Source organism: Podarcis tiliguerta, assembly GCF_965153285.1.
Source record: "Podarcis tiliguerta genome assembly, chromosome: 17".
NCBI lineage: Eukaryota > Metazoa > Chordata > Lepidosauria > Squamata > Lacertidae > Podarcis > Podarcis tiliguerta.
In genome coordinates, this window is record NC_139550.1 from 13,456,536 (window position 1) to 13,475,073 (window position 18,538).

General features: G+C 42.6%; 1 protein-coding gene and 1 long non-coding RNA gene across 2 annotated transcripts in view; both read left to right on the forward strand.

Annotated features, from left to right (window-relative positions):
* LOC310667947 overlaps positions 1–18,538 on the forward strand; it is a 343,815-nt gene that overhangs the window by 80,584 nt on the left and 244,693 nt on the right. The window lies entirely within an intron of this gene.
* Positions 3,017–5,755, forward strand: LOC310668215 (uncharacterized protein). Its single transcript, XM_083421233.1, has 2 exons — positions 3,017–3,101; positions 3,352–5,755. The coding sequence occupies exons 1-2, from the start codon at positions 3,042–3,044 to the stop codon at positions 5,518–5,520; spliced, it is 2,229 nt and encodes a 742-aa protein (XP_083277359.1). The 5' UTR covers positions 3,017–3,041; the 3' UTR covers positions 5,521–5,755.

Here is an 18,538-nt window from a genome sequence, read left to right on the forward strand (position 1 = left end):
CCAGAAATCCAACTCAATGGTGTAACGTTGGAAAATGTTGATCACTTCTCCTACCTAGGCAGTTATCTTTCCACAAGGGTCAACACTGATGCCAAAATCCAGCATCGCCTGAGCTCTGCGAGTGTGGCTTTCTCCGGATTGAAGTGCAGAGTGTTTGAGGACCAGGACATTCGCAGGAAAAGCAAAATGCTTGTTTACAAAGCTATTATACTACCAACCTTAATGTATTATGCTTGTGAAACATTTACAAATGCCATCTCCAACTTCTCAAAAGATTGCATCAATGGTGTCTCTGAAAAATCTTACACATCACTTGGGAAGACAGGCGAACTAATATCAGTGTACTGGAAGAAGCAAAGTGTTGAAGCAATGATTCTTCAACATCCACTTTGTTGGACTGGTCATGTTGTGTGGATGCCTAATTATCGTCTTCCAAAGCAACTACTCTATTCCGAACTTAAAAATGGAAAGCTTAAAGCTGGTGGTCAACAAAAGAGGTTTAAAGACTGTCTCAAGGCAAATCTACAAAAATGTAGTATAAACACCAACAACTGGGAAACACTGGCCTGTGAGTGCTCCAGTTGGAGAACAGTCTTTACCAAAGGTGTCATGGACTTTGAAGACACTTGAACTCAGAACGCAAGGGAGAAACCTGCTAAGAGGAAGACATGCTTGGCAAATCCACACCATGATCAACTCCCACCCGGGAACCAATGTCCCCACTGTGGAGTTCTGGAGGGTCAGACCCTCAATCTGTATACTCCAGCATCCTATATATCTCACAGCAGTCAGCCAGATGCCCAAAGGAAGCCCAAAAGCAGAAGAAGACAATGAACCCATTATGTTGCTGCTCTCACCAGCTGATATTTCATAGTGTAGCATGCTGCTTCTAGACCTAGAGGTTACATACAACCATGGCTAGATATAGTCATTGCAGATATATTTTCTTTGGTTAGGAAGGAAATACGAAACTGGTTGTATGCCACGTTTTCCCAGCTGACCTGGAGATGCTGGAAATTGAACCTGGAACCTTCTGCATGCAACACAGAGTATAAAAGGCAACTGAACATGCTGGCTCTCCAGCACTGTTCTATACATGTACAAATGTACACATAATACAATATGTACACATAATAATGCATAATACAATTGGTATGCTGCACAATATTTTGCAGAAGTAAAATAAAAACAGGGTCCAGCCCTAAAGACCTTTTCATCAAAATAGATTGCCTGCTGAATCTTAAGGTCCCCTTCAGAGGCCTTTCATCTCCCTGAAAATGCTTCCCTGACCATTGACCCTGCTGGCTGGGGCTGATGGAAGCTGAACCCAGGCAACATCTGAACAGTCACAGATTCCCCATGCAGAATTGTTTGTTTATTTGTGTGTTTGTTTGTTTATACCCCACCCATCCGCCTGGGGCTCCCCAGCCACTCTGGGCAGCTCCCAACAGATTAAAAACAGAATAAAACATCAAACATTAGAAACTTCCCTAAACAGGGCTGCCTTCAGATGGCTTCTAAAAGTCAGATAGTTGTTTATTTCCTTGACATCTGATGGGAGGGCATTCCACAGAGCGGGTGCCACCAGCAAGAAGGCCTTCTGCCTGGTTCCCTGTAACCTCACATCTTGCAGTGAGGGAACTGCCAGAAGGCCCTCGGAGCTGGACCTCAGTGTTCAGGCTGAATGGTGGGGGTGGAGATGCTCTTTCAGGTATACTGGGCCAAGGCTGTTTAGGGCTTTAAACGTCAGCACCAACATTTTGAATAGTGCATGGAAATGTACTCCTCCCTGCTGCAAGGAAGGGGCTAATCCAAAAGTTTGAATTATCCACTTACCAGCTAGTGAGCATAGGATTTAATTCTGTGGGGTGCTGCTATCTCATAAGATTTAGTAAGGTAAGCAGCAACTTACCTTAAATTCAAAAATATCAGATAAATGTCTTCCTCCCTCCCCTTAGCTTCCCCCTTGAAAAGTTTCATTTACCCCACCCCCAGATGGTCCAAAAGGAGGACTTATGCTTAACTTTAGAGTGCTGAGAGAAGCCAATGACTTTTCAAATTATTCCTGAAACCTGTGCCTTAAGCAATTTTTGCAGCTGAGACACTTGGACCTACACTGTAACCCAAATCCAGAAGTATCATTTTAGGGTGACATAAGATCTGCATGCCATAAGCATCGTTGTTAGTTTAAGTTACAAGGTCTGTCTCCAAATAACCATGGCAGCTTTGAAATTTAGTCAGATGATTGTATTTCTTAAACCTACTTATTATGAGGGAAATCAGGTGGATCATGAATATCCATCATAGCTGAAGCAGGAATAGTTTGTCGAAGGCACATTTGGGGGAAAATGATCTTGTCTCTGAGAGCCAGTATACTAAGCAGTAACCACTTTCACCAAATGCAAACAGGGTGTCATGTTTAATTAAATCAACTGACAAGCTTTGGAGTTTTCGGCCCTAGGAGTAACAAATCGGCACCTTCTTCCAAGACAACCTTCTAAAACAAGCCAGATGAGAGTTGCTGAAGAATGGCTCCTTTCCCAAGTTATTTGATAGTGCTGGAAGGCCAAGATCAGATGGAAGGAGCCCATAATTGTCATGACCTTTTCCTGCACCAGCATCACCTCTCCTGGGGTCTGAAGCAACATAGCACAGGCAAGAACTGAAATACAAAACAGGCACTTCAAGCATGAAGACTTCCAGTAGTGGATGGCATAGTGGAGTGGCTGTGTTCACCTGACCTCCTGAGTTACTGGTGCTTACTGGCAAGCTGTATGAAGGTTAGTGCAGTGCAAACACAATGGCAGGAGTGTCAGGTTGGCTGTGGCCCAAACATGCTAGCAATAAGTTAAACAGAGGTCCTAATAGGTACGGCTGCAATTCTGTTTATAGTTCAGATGTTTAAAGCCCACTGCCTTCAATGGGTTCATAAGGACAATCTTATGCAATGATTGAAAAGGGGATCCTTTGTCTGCCTGCATAGTGAGCTCACAGCTAGAACGTTCAGTGTGTTCTGTTTACTCGAATTGAACATTGTCTCCATGGAAAGAGAACAATCAGCTGAAGCCAAGTACCTTCTTAGAAATAGTAACTTGGAAGAGGTGAACAGAAGTGAATTGGAGGCAATAGGAGGTGGGGGATATAGGGAAGAAGTGCATTTTTTGACTTCCTTGGTGCAAAACAGCTTTCTCCAACCCAATGCCCTCTATTTCCCCCCTCATTTATTTTTGATCCAGCCCAATTTATTCCTTAGTCTAGGTTCCAACAGCATTGGGGAACAATCAGATTTCTACGGTAGGGGGAGTATGTGTTCTGCTGCCTAAGTTAAGTCTTCTGTGTGCTTTCTTTCAGATCATGAGACCCCCGAATAAGGAAAGTAAGCCAAGAACTGGCCTTAGACCCTCGAGTGGGGGTTCTTTAGGTAGGAGAATGCCAACAGATACAGCTAAAAACTCAAAATGTGCCATGTGCTTGGAAAGAATCCGAGACCCAACTTACTTGAACCCTTGCAATCACAGGTTCTGCTTTGACTGTATCCAGAAGTGGTCAAGGAAGAAAGCGATATGCCCACTGTGCAAGGAGCATTTCTATTCTTTCTTCCACACTGTAAATACCAGAGGTGCATTGTGTGAATATGTTCTGCCTTTGAAGGGCGCCTCCCTTTCTGGTTGTGGGGAAGGTCACACATCAGCTTCCACCCAAAGACCTGCATCGCCCCCTGACAATGGCATATTGGATGAGGAAGTTGAAGGAACACAGTCTCAGAGAGAGAAGGATCTTTACCAGCTCATGAAACAGTTCACAGTCACAAAGAAAGACGCTAATATAGAAGTCATCAGCCTTGGGAAATTTAAAACCCAAGCTGTAATTCATTTCAGGAAAGCTCTTTACCGTGCTGGCATCCAGGTCCAAACCACTAAAAATCCAGAGTTCAACCGAACTCCTTCAGCAGAATTATTCAGAAGAAACCCAAGGTGCTTTGACAGATTGATTCCATGGCTGAAACGAGAATTAAAAGTCTTGTGTGGCAATCAGAGGCCACTGATTCATACCTTACTGAACTTTATCCTCAACAACATGACTCAGCATGATCTGCAGAGCAAGGACTTTGAGGGCCTGCTACGGCCTCACTTGCGTCAATTCACAGCCCACTTCCTGCATGAGTTCATCAGTTTTGTGCAGTCCCCCTTCAACTTGAAGAAGTACGACTGGAATGCCTCATATGCCTGTCCTGCTTTCACGCAGGAAGATTCTAACTCTTCCGTCTCTTCCGCATCTTCAGATGTTGAGCATGATAATGAAGAGGCACCCAAAACTGATGGTGACCTAGAGGACAGGGACATAGGATGCTTGCACTCTACTTCACAGAAAGATCTAACTGATGCGTTTGCTGAAACAGACGGAATATCCCACACGAATGATGAAGGAAATGATTTGGAGGACTTGTCCAACAGTGATACCGAAAAAGGGAGACGGACACCAGACAGCTTTATGAAGATCAAGATCGGTAAAAAAACACAACCAGTTGGATCATTATCTCACCCCCAGTCTCATCAATGCAAAGAGGAAGATGAGGGTATAGGGGAACTGCGTCCTGTCCACACCCCAAACTCAAAGCACACTGAAGTCTCTAAGAATTCTCCAAATGTCTTAGGATCTGGAGATTACAATGCATTTAGCTTTAATGATGATGATGTTGTTAGCCTGGTGGCTGTGCACAACTCTGCAAAGGAAGAAGGAACCAAATGGAAAGATCTGGATTTCCCCTTGGGTCACTCAAAAAGCTCATCTTCAGAGAGGCATGCAACATTGTCTCCAGGCCGAAAGGGTATCTTTAAAAAGTGCACTTTGAGGGATGTGGAATACAATTTTGAAGAAGGCTATTCTTCCCCCAAGGAAAAACATGGAGGAAGAGGAAGAGCAAGGCATCCACATGAAGGAAGGCACCATTCAAACTATTCCAGGGACAAGAGGCTTAGAAGAGAGCCCAGAAAGTCCAAATCAAGAGATATGAGCTTACTATTAAGGAGCAGCCTGCCACTAAGAAGCGAGGGCTTTGTGGCTAGAGACATAAGCAAGTCCAAGTCTCAGAGTTCAACTCACTTTAGAAAACAAAGGAGCAAAGACTATGATTATTTGAGAAACAGGGTCCCCAGTGAGCCAGGCTGGAGATACCTTTACTATAGACAAGACTGCGAGAGATACAGGTACGATGACCCATTGTATTGCAAGGGTGTGCCAGCCAGAGTATACAGTCAAACCTTCCTGCCGAGCTCCAGAGAGAGATCATATTTTCCTCCAGAACGCAGAATCTCTCAAGAAAGTTTCACTAAAGGCTGGTATGATTGTTCAGAGAGATGCAGGAGTGCAGGAAGACCCAGAGGCAGGTTTGCTGTAGTAGGGCAGGAGAGAGGGCCCTACGATAAACTTGGCGGGAAAAGGAGGCACAAATTGCATCACGTGGAGTCTTCCCATTCAAGGGGAGGGCCAAAGTATTTCCCAAAGGATCTGAATAGCTAAAGGCATATTTGCAGATCTCAGGGCAACACCAATAGCCCAAAAGAAAGCTTTAAAGGGAAGACTGCAGAAGTAACAGCTGAACATTAACAAGGACAAATACATAAAATAGTGGGAGGCAACAGCCTCATTAAAAGAGAGGCAGAAAAGAGAAGCCTAAATGGAAAACAATGTGTTGTTATTCTCCAAGTGTGAATCTTGCCTTATTGGAACAAAATAAATGTCTCATATATATGTACTCATGTGTGCATGTTATTCTATGTCCATCACAAACCTTCTCAGGGTTTGGGGGCAGATAATTTTTTTAAACCACACATAAAACAAAAATATGAAATTAAATTGCAATGAACATATGCTTGCTTAAAACTGTCAATTGTACTCCATTTGGAAAGTGTTAGGCTCAAGTTTTCTTGGAAAAGGGTCTTCCTCGTAGTGGGGCAGTCTCTGGCCCTCTAATCATGTGTGACTTGGAATCACAGGAGGGGAACATGGGGTCATCCACCTTTCCATCCCTTCTATGTTCCACACTTTGGGCTGAGTGGTCTTCTGGGGGTCACAGGTCACTGATGGGTGGAACCAGAGGTAAAGTGGGTGGAGCAATGAATACAGAATTTTGCTTGTGTACAGTAGGCTGTATTGGACACCCCTCTCTATCTTCCAGGCTTCCAGGCAAGCAAGAGGCATTATCAAAGTTCAAGGAAACATTCCATCTGGACAAAAGCATTTCTGTGGCAAAGCAGAGTCAGTGAGAAGCGTGGCCTGGGGGGAATTCTGAGGGCCTGGTTGAGAGGTGTGGAGGGCCATATTTGGCTCTTGGACCTGCTGTTCCTATCTTTAAGCATTCTGTTTCCAGGAGCAGCCAACCAGATCATTGGGGAAGCTTGCAAAGAATGGATGGTTTTTGTCCCCCAAACCTGATAGTCACAAGTGTGTTTTCTCCTGTAGATATAAAAGTTCCACTTTGCTACCATGGTTCACATCCACCAAAGTTAAGTGGAACTCCCATATGCAGAAAACAAATAACTCTGAATACAGAGGCACACACTGGGTATAAGGAGTCAGAGAAGCAGCTGTGTTACTACTTATCACTCAGCAAGGTTATTCCATCATTTTCCCATTCAGCAAAAGTAGCATGGGTTGTATTGCTGGAGTGAGTTTATCATGTGGCTGAAAGCCAAAGGTACCCATATCTTCATGTTGTGATAGCTTTCACTTAAAGTTGTATTTTGGGGGAACTGCCAAAGGTTCCACTTTCAATTTCTAGCATTTGTAGGTAGAGATGGGTGTGGGGAGATTCAGTCTAAAATCCTGGAGAGACCCTGTCAATCAATGTGGACAGGACTGCACCAGATTGATCAAGTAGAAGGCAGCTTCCTATGTTCCTTTGTAATGCAGGTACCATGATGTTTTCTGGTCAACTGTTTCCACCCTAAAGCGGAGTTTGTTCCATTCGCCTGAGTTAGGCTGATTTCAAGCAGAATGTTTATGAGAACAGAACTTTGTGGATTTTGATAACTAGTTCTCATGATGCATATAATTCGAATTAGCGATTGGCGGTTTCTTTTCGAGCATTATCATTAAACCCATCAATTTTTAATCAAGAAATGTTCACTTTATTCCCTGTGTAATTCTGAGATAACAGTAAGGAGAGCAGGATTCAGCATAGTTCCTCTGCTAACTAATGTGCTTTTCTTAATCATCTGTAATTAACTTTTAACAGCTACTACTTTAATTTTAAATTAAAGGCTTATTTGTAGCAGTCCATTTGACATGTAAACATTTTCATACTTCAATGGCCCTCCATCTCAATGAACTTTACATTAAACTCCCTGTTGCTAAAGTATTCAAACCTAGGTGACAAAGCTAGAAACTCCTCCTTCTAGAGTCCTCTTCAGATGTTCAAGGCTCAAGAGATGAAAGGGAGAGTAGAGGTGAGTTTACTTCCACCACCAATTTCATCACCTTTTGTTTGGAACCCTGGAAAGATCAAGGTTCTACATTGTGCTGAGAACATCCAGGGGAAGAGATGGCCCCTTGCTACAGGTCAAGGACACTATCTCCTAGAGCAGTGTTTCTCAACCTGTGGGTCCCCAGATGTTGTTGGACTACAACTCCCATCATTCCTAGCCAGCATGACCAGTGGTCAGGGATGATGGGAGTTGTAGTCCAACAACATCTGGGGACCCACAGGTTGAGAACCGCTGTCCTAGAGGCTGGGTCCTTTTTGGGGGCCCCCAATATTTTTGGGAGGGAGCCAGTCCCCCCAATGATCAAAGGGGGCAGAGGAGGCCAAGAATGGAGCTGGGCCAGTGCGGCTTCAGTGGCCAGCTCCTTCTCCTCCTCCTCCTGCCACAGAGAGGAAGGAGTGGGGAAGCAGTTCCTCACTGGTGGTGGCAGCAGCAAGAGGAGCTGGCGGCCACTGAAACCATGCTATTGATGTGTTTGGCTCCTCCCGTTGGCTCTCCAACATCCTGACATCATGTGCACAATGTCGGGACACCATGCACATGATGTCATGCATGTGATGTCAGTCCCCCCATTCTTCCTCAGAAGTTGGTGCCTCTGCTGCAGATGTTCAGCCCTCTATCTCAAGGGTGATGGCAGGGACAAGGACTGAGGGAGTGGAACTAATGTGCTCATCTCCCTTATGTATTTCTAATAACTTGAAGATTGAATGCCCAGACTGGACTTCATTGATTCTCCCACACAGAGTGGGGAAACACCTCACCATACTGTGATACCCACAACTTTCCTGCCAATGTGTCATATAAATTAACTACCACACTTGTAGTAGATGGTCCCATTTGTCCTCAGCCACTACATTCTGATTGTCAGGGATGTCCTATGTGATTTTGTTGATGGATATCATTTCAGTAGAAGGAGTTATCCAGTTGTTGTGGAGGCACAATGGAGGTGGACCACTGTTGCTTTGGGGCAAGGTAGTGAGGAGGTAGTTGCAGTGCAAACACGTGGGCAGGAGCACTGGAATGGCTCTACTAGTTCGCTTGCATTGCACTGACCTCCCTGCCCCACTCCATATCCAAAGCAGCTTACTAATTTTTTTAATAAAAAAATTAAGCATTAATATAGTACATAAAAAATCAAAATCAAGTAAAATGTAATGGGATTGAAAAACACCAATCTAAGACCCCAGCTAAGAATCTTATTCATTTATTAATGGATTTGCTAGCTTGCATGCAATCAACAAAAATAAAAATATTTCAGCAAAATGAACACGTATTATTTTAATGAATAATTAGCCTCAAATAAAACCTTCACCATCTGTTCCACTTGCGGATTAGGACAGCTAAGAGAAATATATTTCAGAAGTAGATTGGCTAATTAGTTAAAGTGACTGGGAAACAGGGGATTTACTTGCTATTTTCAGAGGTGCCAAAGGATTAACAGTCGGTTTAGAGGGAGGATTGGCTTCCCGTAAATGAATTTGATGCTACTTTTGCATTATTTATGGAAAATAAATACAAACTTGGCTCTCTTTCTTAAAAAAGAAAGGTCTTAACATGATTCCTCCTGCCCCATAAATAAACAAACAAATAAACAACCCTCTTTGAGATATAACAGTTCTGTGGCTGGCAGCATGTCTGTTTTCAGTGCCAGGCTCAATACTTTGCAACCAATGCTATTTTTCTCTGGGAAAAGAGGTGCCAGAACTCCCTTGTTCTCTTATAATGGCAATGGTGCCCACCTGAGAGGTGCTGTACCTGAGTTCCAGTGAGTTCCAGCTGAAATAAAGCCCTGATAGCATCCATGTTGTCTTGGACTGCTGGGATGGGATTTATACTGATTGCAGGAAGGTCTGTGGTGGAGCTGGTGTATAAGAGGACATTGATAGCAGGGTATGCACACATACTCATGTCTCTCGACTTTACACCCTTTTACACCCTTTGCCTCTGAACACAAGAACAGAGCTTATCTTGTTGCGCTAAATTAATTGCAAAATGCAACTTTGCCGGGTGCGAGGCTGAGTGGTTTTCTCTCTTCTACTAATGCCGCTAACAAAAACATAAAATAAAGCTGTCTGATTTCAGCTCAGCTCTGCAGCTTCTTTTTTCTTTTTAAGAAAAAAAAAAGATTTAATTGAAATGTGCTTCTTAAATGTACAACTGTTTCACCTCAAAACTTAAATACATTTCAGAGCTTCCCAGAGCACTGAATACACCAACGGGCACACAAATACAGAACTCATTTGTACGACCATTCACATCAACATCTGAATGATAATAGAGGTTGAGGAAAACATTTTGATGTAGAAAAGTAAAGCAAATGGAGTGATAAAGAGAATTAAATGCAGCCAAATTAAGCGGCATCAAATCCATGCCATTAAAACTGAATAGAGGCTGGCTAAATTGTAGTGAATGGTACATATCAAAGGAGAGGAGTATGAGTCCCCCACACTTTAATTAAAAATAAAAGAGTTCCAGAGTTAAACTGAATTTTAATTCTGTTCATTAGTATTGGCTGCCTAGTGACTCACTTTCAAGTATTCCAGGAAACCTTGGAGGAATTCCTCTGGCTAAGCTTAAGGAGGAGCTTGACACAAACTAGGCACCTTATTGAGTCATAGGAATGGATGGATCCATCAGTTTTGATTTCTTTCAGTCATGAAGGAACACATCCCACACGCAGAGGGTACTACACCCAGTTCCTCATAGCATAATATATGTTGATAAGGCGTATGGTCCACTAGACTTCCATAAGTCATCAGTGCCACCAAAATGTGATTGTTCAATGGCTCTTTAAAGTCCAGGTTTCACAAGGAGGTTGTTGTGTATGTTCTTTATATATACACCATGGAAGCTTCAGTCAAGTGGTTAAGCTCACCATGTGAAACAGTTGCTCAGCAGACTTCACTTTTACTTGGCACACACAAACATACACTCTATATACAGTTATAAGTTGGCAGCCCTCTCTGATCCCAGAGAGGGTTCTCTGCTTTCAGGTTCTTGCTCTTTCAAAGTCGACAGTAAGTCCAGAGTTCAGCTGATTTCAAAGTCTTTGCAGTTCCTTGCAAATTGCTCCATTTTCTTGTAATCAGTCCTCTCTGCTCAGATCTCCCACATTTTATCAGCACTGAATGCTGTAACTTTAAGCTCCTTATCTACAAAGGGGCTGCATGTGAATTCTGCTCAGATACAGAGATAAGACAGTTACCAGATTCAGACAGTTGCATTGTGGGGAATGAGTCAGCATTACCTACTCATGTGGAATCAACCCATTAAACACTTTCCTTAACAGAGGTAAGGTCTCTCTTCGACATTCTTTGGAGAGACCTACTGGCGACTCATTTGAAGCTGAAATTATCTACTTGCAAAGAATTTGTAATCCAGTATCTGTTAAGGGATGGCATACCCAAAACTACTGAGATTTTTTCAGGATATTTAGCCAAGATTTTTAAGGTCAGATTTAAAACTACTTAATTTTACTTAATGGTGGATACTGAGTCTTTTATACGTTTTATGTGTTTAATATGTCTGAATTACCAAAGTTTTATGGATGTTTCTCTCTCTCTCTCTCTCTCTCATTATTATTATTTTATTGTCTGAATTATGCCAGTAAAGGCTGAATGAATGAACAGAAGCAAAATAAGGATAGAAACCTGAGTTTGGATTGTATCATTTCTAATCAGAAAACTAGCATGTGAGGGAGAAGGCTAGAATAGAAGTCTTTTTCATCCTTTGCTCCCCAGATGTTGTTGGACTACAACCTTCATCATCCATAGCCAGCATGGCCAATGGTCAAGGATGATGGGAGCTGAGGCCCAACAATGCCTGGGAACTTGAGGTTGAAGAACATTGGAAAGAAACCTTTCCCCCTGAAACCTAGTTTTATACTAGTGAGACTTTTCTATATGGAGGAGCAGCATCTCATGAGAGATCAAGAACTCCCTTCTTTTCCCCTGCGACTACAGCCTTCCACAGGGAGGTGAGGCATCAGATCTCTTCACTGTGTTACCTGTATATAGCAGGTTGATAGGAGAGTCTTGCAGCAAGGGGGTGGTTGTGTTGTTGCTTTTTTAGTTCTGTATTTCATGAGTTTTTTATTTATTTGTTTAATGCATTGAGAGATGTGCCAATTTACCATGAAATTAACTTTTGCTTGCAGCTAACTCATAGGTAGCACTGGATGGGACTGAGGAAAGAGGCAACTCTCGACAGTGAGTGGATGCATGGAGAGGAGATCAAGCCTTCAAAGATTATTCGGCAGGGAAAGCTTTCCAAAGCCTTCTATTTACCTGCAAGCAATTTCTGTACATATAATTTGTGTCTGTTTTGTTTCTCCAAACTGAAGGTGCCAGTTTATCTCTATAAGACAGCTGTGTGGGAAATAAAGCAACAACACCCGTTCCACCAAAATAGATTTCCCCACGTTGCATCATGGGAGGACCTAAGCCTGGCTGGAACAACTTGTGACCTACTGAGATGGATCCAGACCATCAGCCATCTCCCATAGACTGCCAGATGCCTGACAGCCATTTGTTTCCAGGCGCCAACAACACTGAGGTGTTTATTGGGCTCCTTGTAGATCACCATAAATTAGGGTTGCCACACAAGCAGTGTACAGGAGGAAATGACCAGGAAAATCTGGATGTATGACAACCCATGTCAGAATGCAAATTTCCTAAAAAAATATGGGCCATAGATTATTTAATAGACATAGACCTGGGTAAAGAGGAATGTTTTTGTCTGGTGTCAAGGCATGTAATGAAGCTTTCCGGGGAGAACATTCCACAATGGGGAGCCACCACAGAAAAGGTCTCTTGTCGCCACCCTCTGAACCTCTCTGGGAGCAGAGAGATAGAGAAGGGTCTCAGATGACAAGTGCAAGGTCTCCCTCTCAGGAACTGGTAGTGATCCTGGTAATATGAAGCCAGTTAAACAGACCTGCCCAACCAGCAGCTACTGTCTTGAGCACAAATATTGTATAGAAATAAACCAATTTGATTATGGCTATCCTAGACTGCTTTTCTTCTTCCTTCCATCTTTCTTAGATTAAAAATTATTAATTTTACCTTAAATCATAATTTTCTTTCTCTAGGCAAATCCTTCTGGATTTTTCTTCTGCGTTTCACTGTCTTATGTTTTCTCTTTGCTCTTTTCTTGGTTTTGATCTAATCTCATTAACCACTCCTTTGCTTTCTTTTAATGGCTTGCTTTCTCGAGCCCCATTCTGCTATCGGTGTCTCTCAACGTTCTGCTTTCAAATATATTTTCTTCCCTTCAGCTTCATTATTTCTTCATTTGTATCGATTTTAGGCGAGGTATATTGAGTTGCATTGTTGTATCTTTAAATTCCACCTCTTTCTTCTTCTGTCCTTCAAAATGTATAAGCACCACCTGATGGCTATTTCATCATGGTTGTCTCACCATAAACCAAAGATCAATATGCAGAAAACTGAACGGATTCATTTTTCTTCCTAAACCTTCTCTGTCTTCTTCTGTCTGACTATAGTGCTTCTCTCTGCCATAGTCTCTGCAGCAAGCCTGCAGTTCTGCAATTATTTTTGACAACACTTTCTTTTGCTCCTCATTTCTGCTCTTGTTAAAAATGTATCAACTTTTCCTTCCTCATAATTCCAATAGCCATTCCTTTTGAAGCATTGATTCTGCTACGGCTGCAAGCATAATGTGTGTGCATGGGGAGCAGACAAGTATGATTCTACCAAAATATTCAATGCCCTTGCTAAGCTTGAGCTGACAAAGGAGGAGGGTGGAAAAATGCAGTTCATTCTTCTATTTGTTTCCTGCATTTATTTATTTTTTTAAAAGGTTCCACTCCCATTAGAAATATTTGAATTTCTGGGCATGCTGGTAGACTGGGGGGGCCTTTGGAGCTTTCAGGGTTATAACCAATGAAGCTGTCTCATTAGTGCAAGGACTTTCACCTTTGCAATGGGACTTCTTTCCCATCTCTTCTTCCCCTGAGTCCCCCCTCACCCTCCCAAACCTGTTTTGGGATTTCCTCCATACCTACAGAGCAGATTTATAGAGGTATAGGGAAAGGGAAAGGAAGCATTATTCTGCAGGGAGAAATCCTTGTCCTAGCAGGATTTTGTTGGCTTCAATCCTCAGTTCTAAGCCACTTCCCAGAACACCCCCAGAATGTCCCCTTTGTAGCCTACCAATGTTGGAGCTTGGATGTTGGTTGGGTCAGAACTTCAGAGAAACTAATGACAGAGTGGGATGGTCCAATATTGGATCTCTCTCTTTGACGCTGGAGTCCTCCCTCCTAAATTGGAGACTGAGATCTGATCTGAATTGTTAATCAACCAACCAACCAACCAATCAATCAAATTTGCATACCACCCTTTATTCATAGATCTCAGGGCGGTTTGCAACGATTGAATGTTGGAGAGACCAAGAAAAAGCTTTTATTTAAGATTCTCCTTGTTGGAAAATACTACACAGGTAGCATAGAAGGAGCGATTAGGCTTAACTAGAATGATCTAAAATGAGACATTTGCCTGGACATTTAGATTTCATAAATACACACATGCCATTCAGTTTAACCTAGTGCTAGAATTAGAGGTGGGGACAGAGAGTGTCTGGCCCCAGCCCCCTATCTTGCATGATGCCCCTCAGCTACTGAAGATGGGCTTGATTTGGCTACAATGCAGGATGGGGAAGTATGGCAGATGGGGGTGGCAGCAGCCTCCTCTTAAAACACATCCCCTTCAGCAGATGTCCTCTGGCATATAGCCCCCAGGATGACTTCCTTGGGAATGTAAGTCTGTATTCAGGGCAGGGTTTGGACACAAGCAGTAATCCCCAAATGCCACGTCATTTGCAGGTAGAGAACTGGGTGTGGCTGCTTTGGTTCCATTTTGGGGGCCAAGAGTTGATCCCTAAAATGGTTTGTGGGCAGGCAAGGGAGTTTGTGCTAAGTATCTTCTCAGACATACTCTGGGAAGGAAGATAGTAGCAGTCTGAGCTCTGCTGTTGCTGTTGTGTTACCAGAAGGCCGGAGTAAGGCATCTCTTTGCCACCATATAAGCTCTTCCTTCCCCACCCCTCCAAATTTTGTGCCATCCTCTTCCCTCCCGCTTCAGGATTCAGCCAAGCTGCCCCCACTCAAATCAGGAGACTATCAAAAGAAAAATGGGGGAGACCCAGTCCTAATTCAGTCTCTTATTCTTTGTAAAACTGATTGTTTGAGTAATCTTTCATTTAGTGTTCTCATTTATTCTCTTAAGCCTTTAATAGCTCTCTCAATGGGATTCTCCTGTTCTCTTCATTTTCTTTTCCTTATGGGTTGATTGTCTTTCCCCTTTATATATTGATTTGTATCAACCGTCTTCCTTATCAAATTCCATCTAGCTTTTCCTTTCCTTTTTTCTTTTTGCAAAGGGCCCAAGCCTGCAATCCCAACCCCACTTATCTGGGAGCAAACCCTATTGAATTCACTTCTGAACAGACACAGTTAGGGTTGTGCTGTTCATTCTTATGACTTTGTACCTCTGTTTTCTTCTTCTCTGTATCTCTACTCTTGAAATCTGAAGGTTCTTTTTCATCCTCACCTCTCACATGCTGCTATTTGGATCACTTCTTTTTATCTCTGTTCTGTATGCCCAGAACATCTTTCAGCATTGATCCAACTGGTCTCTTCCTTTATTTAAGAAGTTACTGGGGAAACTCATATTTTAACCCTTGCTTTTCTTTCATGATTATCATGATTAATGTTTGACAGCTACAATCTCTCTTCCCTCTAAATTCCCTTTCATTGTATGTTGTGTTTTATTAGATTGCATGTCTATTGGCAGAGCCATGTCTCTTTAATTTTTATATGGTGCTAATACGCATTGCATTGCAGAAGGATTTCAGTGATGATGGTTGACAATGCTCCATTTGTCCTACATGCAAGGGGTGGAAGGGAGGGGGAAAACACCTCAAATAAAGAGGAGAAATAAGAAAAATGGTTCTGCTGTTTACTGATGCAAAACTCTTTATTGTAGTTCAATGTGTTTCAAGGAAAAACACTCATTTGAGAGCAGAGGAATGAGTCATGGCATTTAAACCACAGTAGAATCTGAGTTCTGTGGAATCTAGCAGTTGACAGATACCCTAGGGCCTGCAGTTCTCTGGGGATGCTTAGCAGAGCCAAAGAGTTTCATCCAGGCTTAATTCACTAGGTTGACCAAGGCAGTTTCAGTCCCAAACCCAAACCAAATTGATGAAATGTTATAACTGATTTTAATACTGTATTCTTACTCTGGTATGTAGTTGGCTTTAGGACCTTATGGTTAAGGACTGGTAAGGCATCTAATTAAATAATGATACTAACAAAGTTTTTATTCATTTGTTGCAGTGTTGCATTTCTATCTTAATAGCAGTGCTGAATTTCACACGTGCAAAAGAGCAGTCTGTTTTTCCTTCTTAAAGTACATTTTAAAGACTGGGTTTAACCCTTTGGCAAGTCACTGTATGTCCAGGAATATGGTCACACCCACACCACAGATTTAAAACACACATATACCATTTTAAGAGTCATTGTTTCCCCCCAAAGAATCCTGGGAACTGATGTTAAGATTTGTTCAAAGGCCCTTAACTAAATTACAGTTCCCAGGATTCTCTGGGTGAAGCCATTGCTCTTTGGGTATTTTAAAAGTGTGGTGTGGATGTGACCATATTCTAGCTGTCTTGAGCAAATTGGATAATGGTAGGTTTGCTTGTCTGGATAGGGAGTAGCGTGTGAGAGAATATAAAAGTATCTGGGCACCTACAGTCTAAATTCACTCCAAAATATGGATGTGTAGAATCCTCAGAGAAATTTAAACAGGGGAATTGACAAAGGGGATTGGAATTCATTGGGCTTCCTTTGAAATTCCTTTGACATTTTGCCTGTGCAGAAACTTCTGTGCTCCCTTCATATTTAACTTTAGGTGAAATCCAGTGACAACCTAAGGATGCAGAACCCCTCTGAGAAATTTTGCTCATTTTATTGAAACTCGCTGAGCTTTCCCCGAGGGACAACCTCCAAATTTGCCTTGAAGTTAGCTTAAGGTAGAAGTTTCCTTAAAGTAGAACTACTTTGTGAGGAAGGACATGCTATGCTAAATAAATAAACAGAACAGTGACAACTCTGCTCAGAATCTTCGTTACAAGTTTTTCGGCAATTATGAAAGTTAGATTCACAGTCAGCAAATATTCATTTAGTTTATGCATGCCATCCAAGAACATAAAGAACTAATTGTCAGGTTGAATAGAACCTGGCCTTCTTTCTGGATTTTTCAACCTCTGTATGCATTATTTGCCTACGCCTTTCATGAAGAACTAATTCCTGATGCTATTTTTCAGATGTATATGGAAGACACTTCTGTCTCATTAAGAGTCACTATAAACTGGATTCTCATATTTTTATTTTTATTTTAAAAAAAGGCCTAAAATTTCATGAAATGCTGATTCACTTTGAACTACGGATTCACAATGCTATAAAATATTTATACGCTCCCTCTTGTTGGCATTAAATTTTTCAGTAAGGTTAAGGTCATGAATCACGATAGGGCATTTAATGAAACAAAATTGTTCTGCCGGTTGAACTTTTATATTCATTCATCTTGTTCCTCAGTGCAAAATCTTCTACACCATACTGATATCGCTAAGACCAAAATCCCTAGTTTTAGGAATAGGATGCCAAACCTTTTATCTGCTGCTGTGCTAAAACGTGCCCTCCAATTTCTTGGAAGTTTTCTTCTTCCATGAAGGCTTTGCAAATGTGTGTGCACACATACCTCACTTGAAGTCGCTCTAGAGTTTCTTTAGAATTTTAGTTCTCATTGTGGGGAGGCCAAGGGTGGCATGTGTGTTTTTCTCCCCATTAAACCTTTGGTTCTCCAGAAGTTCCTGAATTACCACCTCCATCATCCCTGGCCATTGGCCACACTTGCTGAGGCTGATAGGAGTTGTAGTTCAGCAACATCTAGAAGCCCAGAGCTTTCCCATGCAGGCATTAAACATTTCCCCGATGCTCTGATGCCCATGCTTGCTGATCTCATAAAAGGCCCTTGAGAGGTGTTGCCTCATGAAGTATCCCCTTCAGCTTTAACTGAAGTGTGAGAAGACAGGGACTCTGGCATAATAGGAACAGCTTGGTTCTTGTCTAGAGGGAAAAAAGAGCTAACGAGAAAGACATGTATTGTTGGTTCGTCCCTTTCTTATCTGCTAGTAGAAGCAAAATCTATTGTTAAGAAGAGAAGGCAAGAGATGGATGTCTGTCTCTAACCAGCGTATGCCATATATCTATTTTCTAACACTATCCAAGTAAAAACGAGCAGTTTTGTTGGCACATTTTAACATTTTACTCTCCAAAATCCTAGACGACAGATTTGCTGAAGTTCCCTTCAAGTATAGGTGCTGTCCTTGGGTCCATTTAGTGCTTGAAATAGTCTCTTCATGTTTTTCTACTGTAGATTCTATGAAGGGGTGACAGAATGCATCATTTATCCCCTTATGAGATATTTTCCTGATTGGGCCTTAGAGATCCTTTTGAGTATCTTCATTAAAGGGTCTGATAAATTCATTACAGAAGAGGAGGCAGTATATCTGAATGTTGTAGTATCTCCTAGACCTTATGATCAGTGGCATAGTGTGGGTTGTCAGCACCCGGGGCAAGGCAAGTAATTTGCGCCCCCTAACCCGGGGCAAGTAATTTGCGCCCCCCCCGCTGCACTGTCCCTCCCCCAGATAGTCCCTCGCTCTCTCTCCGCACCGCACCACACGCCTGGCACCCTCCCCTCCACAGTGGGCGGCGACCCGGCGGCTCGGATCGGATTCGCACAGCCAGCACTGCAGTGAGAGAGAGTGAGTGAGCCAGGTAGGGGCAGAGAGCTGCAAGTGCGAGCGTGCCCCCCCAGATGTTGCGCCCGGTGCGGCCGGCCCCCCCTGCACCCCCCACGCTACGCCACTGCTTATGATTCTCAGCTCCTAGCTCCTTTTCACCTTTGTTCTTCAGAGGCTGTGATTTTGTATCTTTTAAAATTTCAGGCTCTTTCTTTATGGTTGGTTGC

What these genes read in the sequence shown, in the direction of transcription:
- LOC310668215 (XM_083421233.1), top strand. Translation starts at nt 3,042, where the DNA reads ATGGAAAGAGAACAATCAGCTGAAGCCAAGTACCTTCTTAGAAATAGT. An exon ending in GAAATAGTAACTTGGAAGAG is followed by an intron (nt 3,102 to 3,351) that starts GTGAACAGAAGT and finishes GCTTTCTTTCAG; the next exon opens with ATCATGAGACCCCCGAATAA.